Raw genomic sequence first — 10,780 nt, 5'->3', positions numbered from 1 at the left:
CGCTGCTGCTGATCACGTGCCGGCTCCACCTCCTTCCCACCGCGCGCCAGGCGAAGGGAGCAGGGGCGAGCAGTCCAACAAAGCAGCTGCTTGAGCGAACGAAAAGGACGTGGGGGAAGGGTGGCTGAGAAAACTACCTAACCGCGCAGGCGCGAGGGACCGGCAGGGCATTTACTGCGCATGTCTCGCGGGGGTCGGCGGGGGTGGGGCGTGTCAATGCGCACGCGCGAAAACGAGATCGCGGCCCACTGCGCAGGCGAGCAACGGCAGCTCTGAGCAGCGGCCTTGAGGCGCATGCGTAGCTACTGAACGGACCCCGTAGGAGGCTACTGCGCACGCGGGAGGGGAAATAAACAAAGTAGCGGAGGTTAAGGCGCAAGCGCAGAGCGTAGCCACGGGGGGTTTGTTTGATTAAACGCTGCGCAAGGGGCGGAGTCTTGTGTAGGCGCACGAAAGCGGTAGGCTTCTCCACCGCCGACTTTCCGCCTCGCTGCACATCTGTGGAGAAGGAGGAGCTTGTGGTCCGCTGCCTTGAGGTTTGACCTACTTTTCTAGGCTGGGGCCTCCGTAGGCCTGAGGGGTAGCTAACTGGGCGCGCCTCAGAGCACGCTTCTCACCTCTGGGAAGAGGCCGGCTGCAGGAATAGCGAACCAAGGCGGTTCAGTGATTGAACTGTCACCTGGCTTCAAATTCCCGCACAGGCACGAAGCTCACTCGGTGACATTCCTAGTCACTTTCGCAACACTACCTCACAGGGTTGTTCTGGCGGCTCCCCCCTCCCCCCCCCGCCTCAGTGTGTGAGGCTTTGAGTTGCCCAAACTCCTTGGCTAAAAAGCTGGATAAAAATGAAGTAAATAACGAACAGGGAAAGGGCTGCAAGCTCATTGGCAGAGTACACGGTTTGTAGGCATACAGTTCCATTTCTGACACCGACAGGCTGGGTGGGCTGGGAAAGGCGTCTGCCTGAAACCCTGTAGAACCCCAACCCCTCTATAAAGAAAGTGGACCAGTGGACTCCTGGGTTGCTCCTGGAAAAGTCCTGCCCGTTTCCAGTGGGTGAACAATAATCTCCAATGTCGGTAGATGTGCTTGACTGACGTATTCCCTTGGTTACTCTGTTTCGCTTTTGAAAAAATGCCACCTCTCTGGCAGAGCAGGGTGCACCCGATGCAGGTGAAGCCAGGACAGAGTCTGGTGAGTGAGAGTACAAGATGGGTGAGGGGAGGAGCCAGGGCAGAATCTGGCATGTTTTGGACCGAGCTGGTCTTTTGCTAGCTTTTCAGGGTTGCTTACTTGGCGAGAGTACAGCTTTATATTTGGACTAGTAACATAGTGGTCTTTTGACAAACCTTACTGAGGAAAGATTGCTGCTTTTCTGTACAATTATCATTGCTTTATTTGCATATGTAACACTTTTACATTACCCAACGCTAAGTGCTAATAATGAAAGGATAATACAAAATCTAGTTTCTTTTTTGAGGAGCAGACACATAAAAATTATCTTAGCGGGGAAAAGTTTAGGTCCCACATTTTTGCTGTGCCTGCTCTGGTGCCGTTCAGTGATAATACAGAAATTGTACAGGCAAAGCATTGTTTCTAGGAAAGCTTTACCTACCAAATTTCCATGTGGCTGGCTTCTTTTAATTTTTAGTCATTAAAAAAAATTGAATTGACTACAAATACTTAGGATGGTCTAGAATTTCATAGGGGTGTGATTTAAAATCTGTTTTGCTGTTGCTTTATTTTATGTCTTGGCTTTAAGATTTTCATATTGTTAAATAATACATACTTGCATCCTGTTTGCTTTTTTTTCTATGTATCGTTTTAGGCTTCAGATAGGGTTGATCATAATCTGATGCGTAGAAACAAGCAACTTCATCAAAAGATCAAAAGTTTCTGTGATGGTGAGGCTTTTTGTCTCAGAAATAAAAGAAACACCTGTGTTACAATTGAGATGAAATCTGATTGATGCTGTTTGCTTTGACTAGCCACTTTCTTTTCTCCACTTGCACTAGAGTTGTTGGTACTTTGGGCAGCTTCTCTGTGTTAGTACCAGACACACCACATCATCATTGACTTCTGTTCCTCACAAGTATGAGCCTCTTTAATTCTGAGCTGCTTTATTCTCTTCTTGGAAAATGACTCCTCACACCATAGGGCAAGGATGGGGAACCTGTGGCTTTCCAGATATTGTCGGACTATAGCTCTCATCCCTGACCACTAGTCATGATGACTGGAGCTGATGGAAGTTGGAGTTCAGCAATATCTGCAGAGGCACAGCTTCCCCGTCCATAGTTAGTTATGTATAACTAGTCCATAGTTAGTTATGTATAGGTAGTTATGTGACTACCCATTTCAACTTTCTGCTGAGTTCTTAGTATGCAAGAAGGAGGGGTAGTGAATGTTATAGGGTGATGCTGTTGCATCCATTGGTCACTAGATGGCACTCTGCTTATAGATTTGTGTTTTAGGACCCTTGCTCTTTCAAGATCAAGAGGTGGGGAGAGGCAAATCTCTCCATTTTGCAACCTTCCCCACCCCAGGTGGCATGACCAGTCCTCCAAAAGCTGCAGCATTGACCTTGGCAGGTCACAGATGCATTTTTGGTGAAATAGTAGAACTCATGAACATCCAATGAAACTGAATGTTGGGAGATTCAGGGCAGATAAAATAACACTTCTTCATGCAAGTGCATAGTTAAACTATAGAATTTGCTCCTATGGGAAGCTGTGTTGGCCACCAACTTGGATGCCTTTAAAGGAGGATTAGACAAATTTATGGAGGATAATGTTGGAGGAAATGGACATGAAGGCATTAATTTATTTCATGGCCACAAATCACCCCATGTCTGAGATAAGCCAACAGATGCAAGGTCAGCAAAGCCGGTTGCTATGGCCCAGTGTTGTGTGTGTGTGTGTGTGTGTGTGTGTGTGTGTCATTAAGGCATGTTAGCTCATCAGTCGATGAGTCTGTGCCTATGTCTTGCATTGCTGGAGCAACATAGATATTTTCTACTTTTATGTATCTGTATCTGCAAAGCTTACAAGCTGCATGCATATGTCAACATCTGGAACTGTATTACTGAGGCCTGATCTTTTGCAGCAGTAAACTGTTTTGGACCTTAATCTGCCTCTCTGGAACTGGGAGAAAGTTACACTGCATGAGTATCTCACCTCAGATTCCCAACTGCGAGGGGGGGGGGGGACAATCTTGCAGCACCTAACTTGGGAGAGCCTGATGCTACACTAGGTATAAAATCAGGGCCTACCCCTACCCCAACTTTGATACTGTTTTGATTGCTTCATTTGTCCTCATTTTATTCTTGGAAAATCAATGCCTCCAGCAACTTTTAAGGAGGGTTCTCTTTATGTGGCATCTGTACAGTTGACCAGAAGCAAGTTTGCTGCACTTTTAAAGGAAGACTTCAGATCCCATTTGCAATGAAGAGTCTGAATACTTCATATTGACACAGAGATGAACCACAGCAGATGTTTCAGTAGTAGTTGCACATATGAAGGTACAGCCCCTGCTAGCCTTAACAGTAATATCAAGAGTGAAAAGGAGGCGCACACAACCCATTTGAATGCAGTACCCAGCACTTCCCTGTGAAGATATGTGGGGAAGCAAACAGCAGCAGAGGCTGTGGTGTTTGTGCATAGCCATTGTGGTTGCATTTTATTGTCATACTTGATCTTTATTATTATACAAAATATACAGAGTTGAAAATGCAAAGCTGATAGCAGAGCTCAATGTGCCCCACTAGTGCAGTGGGAATGGGCCATCTGGCCCTGATTTAGTGATTGTAGTGAGAGCACAGGTAGAAATATGCAGCTGGCATATAGGTGAGGAGTGGAGCAGTAGCCCCACCCACATAGGGATTGCCATCAGGTTAGGAGTATCAACAGACAGGATGAAGATGTTTCAAACAAAAGAACAATCTGCAAAGAGATGAGTGATGGGTCAGGATATGGGCTTTGCAAAATCAGAGAATGATTCTAAATAGAACCAATGTAACGCTGAATGAAAAGGTCATGTCCTCCTACTTTATGTTCATTCTTTTAGAATAACCTGGTTTCTGTAATGCTCTCTTAATTAGTAGATTGAAATCGCCACTTTACCCATAAACATGCATTAAAAGAGTGATGGTGGGTAAATTCACCATCTTCTCACTCTGACCACCCTTACTACAAATGTGACAGTTTAGCTAAAGGGTGTCAGAAGGACAAATTCTCTGCATTAGAAGGGATGTTGAGTATGCAGCCTAAGACATACTTCTCAACTGCAAAATCCCCTGGAATAGTGAAGTACTTTGTCAGAAAGGGAATAAAAGCCCTTTTTAAAGGTGAGTATATCTGGGCCGGGCTGGGCTGGTGGAAGATCACTGTGTATGGGGAGGTAATCTATGTGGTGTTTCTTTACTCTCAACTCCCCACCATAGTTTCTAATGGACCTATGGCTGTATCTGTTAACAGACAAAGTGGGAAAGGCTATCAACATTTCATGGGAGTGGGCCACAGCTGCATTTTGAAGACTAATCTTGAATGCAGCTATCTCTGGAAGCAAGGAATTCTGCCTAAACCTGGAAAAGACAGACCGTTTCAGGCTGGATGGACCATTGGCCTAACACGGTATAAAGCACCTCCTTTTATAATTTACTTGGGCTCACCAACACCCATCTTTATTTGGTAGCTGACAATATGAGGAAATATGCTCTTGGCCCTTCTTGAAAATGCAGCCCCAGAAGCCAGCCTGTATCTGAGAGCAGGATAGTCTTGAGTCTGGACTAATTGTGATTCCCAGTTCTGATTACAGCACTTTCCACCCTGACTTGCTTGTAACCAGGAAGGCCTTTGAATTGTCACCTCTGTTCTTGAAGAACAACTCTGGGTTCTTAGTGAAGTGAGACAATCACTTCTGCTAGAGTGTTCCAGCATAAAGACCCATCAGGAAAAGCACAGGGCTACTTTAGACACACTTGGACGTGGCGGTGTTATAAGGGTAGTGTTAACTTTGCATACCAGCCAGGTTCATCTTTGATGAGGGTAGTTCCCTCAGCAGTGGCCAGCTGTCAGCCATGTGGCTTGCATCCCATCCACAGCTAACAGAGCCAGTTTAAATATTATGGCTGCTTCATGCAGTGACCATAAAGTGTGGATTTCCCCAGATGTGTGTGAAGTTTCTACATCACCACAAGATATTCCTAGCAATGGTAGCATGGGAATTTTCTGTACAAGGGAAAGTGATCTACCATACACATTATGGCCATATCAATGATTTCAGGGTGGCAATTAGAACATGCTCTGATGTCAGACATACACATATACCACAGTAGGCAACTTGTATACTGGAAGCTGCCCTGTGAGCAATTGCAGGGTAGCAGAGCACTACTATACTATTCTGACTGGTTATGAATAGCCACGGAGGGTGTGACTCTTCTCTTCCCATCCCCCCTCCAGCTTCTCCTATAGGTCTTAAGGGGTAAGAAATACTAGTGTAAACCCTTAAGTTTGAGATAAGCCAGATAGGATGGTACCGGTGAGGAATGAGGATGGGAGAGATGCAGGAGAAAGGAAACTGTTGTGTTGTGCACAGAAACAGGCTTTCTTGGATGGAAGATGGGAGTGCAAGATGGTAGGAGGATGTTTGTGATTAGAAATTGTTTCATTGAAGAGAATGCATGTGTGGAAGGGACAGGCTTGGGGAGGGTTATACAGGGATGGGATTGTTAAAATCATTTTGAGGCATGGGGAGGAGAAACTAAGTCAAGGTAAGGGAACTTTAAAAACATAGTGTGGTTATGGGTCCAGGCATTGTACAAATTTAAATAAAAATAACCACCATGTAGATGCCAAACTGTTTCCAATCTCCATGATTTGATCCCAGCTGTGACCCTTAGCAGAAAACATGTCTGAACTACACAAAGAGGGACCCTTAAGCGCTGGCATGATGGGTTGGCAAGAACTGAAATGGCAGCTTCAGGAAGGAGAAGAGCCAAAGCTGGGCTCCAGTGCACATGGAAGTCTGTTTGCATAGCTAAAAATCCTGAGCTGGCCGGTTCCAATTCCTGTCCTTCACACACTCTTGGATGATACATTCTACTTTCAGACCACAGAACAAAGAAACTCATTTCTGTGGGTCTTTGAATCTTGCTCTAGACTGCCAAGTGCCTAAGTGCTTACTCAAGATTACAACTGTAGTCTGAGATGGGAGCTAAAGTATAGGGTTGGTTGTTAGGGTGCAGGAACAATAACTGAGATGAGCCTGAGCGGAGTTAAGTGCTGGGATAAAACTAGGGCTGTGGGTAAGATATTAAGAACATTGGTAGAAGGGGATGCTAGGCAGGGCCAGGATAGAGGGTGCTCATCTCTGCCATCTAGATATTGCCTGCTGTTGAGTACCTCAGCCTCTGGCTCGCTAACTCTTCCCTCACTTTTCTGCCTTCATTGGGATATAGTACCTGTTTGTGTGGCCAAAAAAAACCACCCAAACCTATTCACTATCATCCTTGTCTCTTTCCTATACTTTGCCTTAATCTGAGTGGTCTTTTCATACTAGAATCAGCTTCAAGATTCTAGTTCTTTTTAAGCCCTTAATATCTCTGTTACAGGCAGTTTCTCTTTCTTTGTCTTTGTTTCTTTTCCATGTTGGCCTCTGCAGTTTGCACAACTCCTCTTTCATCAGTTTTCATCTCCTATATTGCCATGCCACTCTTTCCTCCATGTATCAAACAGCTTATTCCAATTTAAGCCCTTCCACAAGACCTACAGCTCCTCTGGCTAGTCCACTCCCGCTGCTCATTATGAATATCTGACCCATTACACCATCCTTGTCCTGGCCAGCTAGTGTCATCTGTAAGCCCTCTACACAGGTACAGTGTTGCTGCTGTGCTCTGTTCAGAACCTGGCACTCTGTTGGAGATTCATAAACACTCTGAAGATGCTGGTTGCCTATACTGTTTCTGCTTCTGAATGACCCAAGGGCTTATTTGTAATAAAATATGAAAAGCGGGTAAGCATCACAGAGAGATGAGCCGCAGCTAAAGAGATAGTTGGCACAGGGAAGAAAAAGCAAAGCTCTCCCCACCCTCTAATGTGATTCCTAGGATTTTATTTTATCTACTCTCACACATGCCCTTTCCATTCACCATGATCACTGTAAGTCAAGGAGCTATGTCATGTTTTTATCTTTCAGTGAACTTAGTTCAAGGACAAAGCATACCCTTGGCTGATGCCAGACTGTCACCCGTAAACCTTAGCTGAACCCTGAGTTTCTTCTCATTGAAGGATGTCTGAGCTCTTGACGCCTACTTTCTGTATGGCCCTCAGTTGCTGGAGCTGCGTAACAGATAGTATTATCATTATTTCAGGCCGCATAGAGACCCTGCCCAGTGAGACTTAAACGTTTCTAGTGACATGTCCTCACCACTTCTACCCCTGTTTTCATGACAGTTTATCGGGGGCGGGATGCAAGGAAAAGCTCTGATCAAGCTTAGTGTACTTTCTTGCCATGGGAATCCAAGCATAATTCACCCCTCCCTCCTGATCTGTAAATGAAAGCTAAAGGTTGTGTTGTACCTGCCTCTCGTGAGTGGCTCACAGTTTTCATTCCCTGTTGAGGATGCAAAGGAAAGAAACCACAAAGCAAAATCCCACTCACTCTCTATTTCTTTGCCTCAGCTCTCCCCCAGAGTTTAGTGCCAGGATTGCAAGTTACCTTGACACTGGGAAATTTATCTCCCAACTGGAAGCCTCAGGGTATTGCAGTGAGAGCCTTGGGGCAAATTAGATGTAGTCCACTCCTTATAGGCAGTGGGTAAGATTGCACACACACAAAATCCTTTGAAAGTCCTTGGCAATCAGCTGTTGCACTGCCATTTGGTGGTGTGAAACCTGCTTGGAACCCCAGTGAAGGGTCAGGGGTTGCTGTGATTTGGAAGGGCCTAAAGGGTGGGCATACTACTTGGTGACAGGGCAGTGCAGCTTCCAAGGGCAGGCAGCAGGTTGATCCGGGTTTTTTTTTCTTTTCAATGCCCAGAGGAAGTGCTTGTGGATGTCAGGCTGTTCCCCCTGCTGGGCCTTGGTCCAACCCAGCCAAAGGCTCCCTCCCACCCCCGTGGTTCCCATTGCAGGGACTTTCCCCCAGTTGCATCTCGAATACATGGTCTCCAGAAATGTCTCCCAGTCCAGCATGGACAAGGGGCTGCTTTGTCCATACAGCCAAGAGAAGAATGCCTCAGAGGGATACACCAAGAAGAGAAGCCCCAGGAGTGTGTGTGAAGGTCTGGGCTCCAGGAGTGGCCCGCTAGATCACATTGTCAAAGAGCTTCATGGAACTCATGATGTTTTCATCCTGCCAAAGAAAAGAGGACAAGTTAGAATAATTAAGAAGTCCTAGAACTAATTATCAACTTTGACTCCCTCCGCCCCCCCCCAAAAAACGTATAGGGGGTGTAAAGGACCTTTTCAACCCCCACCCCCTTTTTATGCGTGGCAGAAAAATAGCAGTGGTCTGTACCCACTGACAGTAATGCAATATCCCCACCCTTCTCTAACGGGGGTATGCTACCTTCTGGCAGGACTCAATGAATTCCTCAATAGTCACCACTCCATCCTTGTTCCGATCCATTTTCTGAAATGCAACAACGAGGGATATGAGAATTAAAGGCAAGGTAACATCTGTTTCCTAGGAGCAGCTTCAGGCACACTACAATACCCAGAACCAGGAAGGACATCCTTGAGGCAGACCTGGTCAGGAATCGGTCAGCTTCTAGGTAGCTTCAAGGGCATTTCTGGCAGAGAATGGCCCCCTACCTCACTAATGACATCTTGCAAGCATTCAAGGAAACAGCAGTGGGCTGGTGCTGCAAACAGGTCCACTACTATGATTGTAACAGTAAGAGATGGGAGATGCTGCCTCTACTGGAAAGAGGAAGGAAGAGTGGCCATTGGGAAAGCTTAAAGTTCTGACAAAACCCTGTGTTGAGTTTTCTACTCTGTGTTGACTCTGTACCCAAATGCACACATTTGCATTCCAAATGTGTTGAACTACAACTCCCATTATCCCTGGCCATTGGTTACGCTGGGCAGGTATGGTGGGAGTTGGAATCCAAAATGTCTGGAAGGTGCCAAGATGGAAAAGCTTTTCTAGGAAGAGGGCAAATCCAAATATCTTGACTAAAATAACCCACTCGCTCAACTACCAGGGATGGGAAGGTTTTGTAGAACTGCAGGATGCTGACATGGGGTAGTAATTATGTTTTACTCAGAGCAGACCCATTGAAATGAATGGTCCTTAGTTATGTTCATTAATTTCACTGGGTCTTCTTCACCCATGGAAATGTCCTGACTCAAGGCTCACCTGGAAAAAGCTTTCCACATGCTCCTGAGGTGCTTCTTCTCGCATGGCTGGGTAAGTGTATTTGCCCATCATGTCATAAATGGATTTCATTATGTCCAGCATTTCCTGCAAGACAAGAGCACAAAAAGAATGGCAAGCAGAAATCAGAACTCGATTATGGGCTGAAGGAGTTTCCTAAGAAAGTGGACAACAAGCAGGAGAGCCCAGTATCTTCTGGTACCATTGACTCCATCTCCCTCTATATGTACCTCTTTGGTGATACAGCCATCTTTGTTCAGGTCATAGAGGTTGAAGGCCCAGTTGAGCCGATCATCTATAGTACCACGTAGAATAATGGATAAGCCAGCCACAAAATCCTGCAGGGGAATGAAAAAGAAAAAGGCTGGGGTGGGGTGAAGAAACAATCAAGTCTAGCTCAAGTGCCATGAAGGCTTGAGATTTAAGCAAAGCAGATTCTGGGATGTGGAGGGGACCCAATGGCAACAAACTGCAAAGAGCAACTCACAGAGTAAAAAAAACCACCTGGGGAAAGAATTACTGAGAATCTGATTGTTTAATACCCTAGGAGCAGGGGTGAGGAGCCTATGACCCTCCAAATGCTGCTGGACTACAACTCCTATCATCCCATCCCATTGGCCAAGCTGCCTGGGGCTGATCAGAACTGGAATCCTAACAACATCGGAAGGATTCCTCACCCCTGACTTAAGAGCTTTCCTGCTGATCTTCCTGCTTCAACCTTCATGATTATTTTTTGACAACAGAATTTGAAATTAGAACAAGAGAAAATGGTGAAGTATTCTCAGGCAATCTGTCAGCATAACATTTATTCATTCATTCATTTAAATTTGTTTCCATTAGGGCAGCCATTCCATTGGCTTTATTTAAGTGTGTAGACTGAGGAAGTTTCAGATATCCAGTACATAATTACTTTATATTTTTTAACTTATTGCTACCCGCCCTAAGCTTCCGGGGTTTGAATCTTGAAGTAAAAAGATCTACAGAGTGTATTTGAGAGGAGAGAAATATAAATACACACAAATGAAAGTTCACAAAACTTTTGGGAAAATCAATAGGCAAGAGAGAGAAAGCTGTTGTGGTTGTTCACTGGAGAGAGTGGGAAAGATGCCTTCCTCAGGTAGGATGTCTGTGTTTTTTTATGTCATTTGCCCTCACCCTACTTAGCAAAGAGCTCAGAAAGGTAGGTCCATGCACTTCTACCAGGTGGCCTCACTGACCTGAGTTGCAGGGTTTAGGTGCATAGACTGAAAGTGCAGAAATAATTGTGAGATTTTAGGATCAGTGGAGCTGTAAGGCTGAACATGTTGGGAATCGACCAGGGTTGTTTTGCATGCAAAGCAGATGCTGTACTACTGAATTACCACCCTGTATTTAAGAACTCATTTGGTACTCATAGGTGACAAGG

The 10,780-nt window shown here is 45.5% G+C and overlaps 1 protein-coding gene and 1 long non-coding RNA gene across 6 annotated transcripts in view; one reads left to right on the top strand and one right to left on the bottom strand.

Moving 5' to 3' along the window:
• Positions 1-416: 416 nt before the first annotated feature.
• On the top strand, positions 417-1,960 carry LOC310679127. Its single transcript, XR_014512120.1, has 2 exons — positions 417-536; positions 1,829-1,960. It is a non-coding gene; the product is annotated as an uncharacterized lncRNA (long non-coding RNA).
• Positions 1,961-3,646: 1,686 nt separating this feature from the next.
• Positions 3,647-10,780, bottom strand: part of KCNIP2 (potassium voltage-gated channel interacting protein 2) — a 104,670-nt gene continuing 97,536 nt past the window's right edge. For all 5 annotated transcript variants that reach the window (XM_083443890.1, XM_083443893.1, XM_083443892.1 and 2 more), the window contains 4 exons: positions 9,606-9,713; positions 9,358-9,462; positions 8,566-8,628; positions 3,647-8,349 (listed from right to left, as the gene is read on the bottom strand). In XM_083443890.1, the coding sequence (XP_083300016.1) occupies positions 8,302-8,349; positions 8,566-8,628; positions 9,358-9,462; positions 9,606-9,713 (324 nt within the window). In that variant the 3' untranslated portion in view covers positions 3,647-8,301. The remainder of the gene's footprint in view (positions 8,350-8,565; positions 8,629-9,357; positions 9,463-9,605; positions 9,714-10,780) is intronic.

This window comes from Podarcis tiliguerta (assembly GCF_965153285.1).
Source record: "Podarcis tiliguerta genome assembly, chromosome: 5".
NCBI classification, from domain to species: domain Eukaryota; kingdom Metazoa; phylum Chordata; class Lepidosauria; order Squamata; family Lacertidae; genus Podarcis; species Podarcis tiliguerta.
This window is presented reverse-complemented; position numbering and strand designations above follow the sequence as displayed.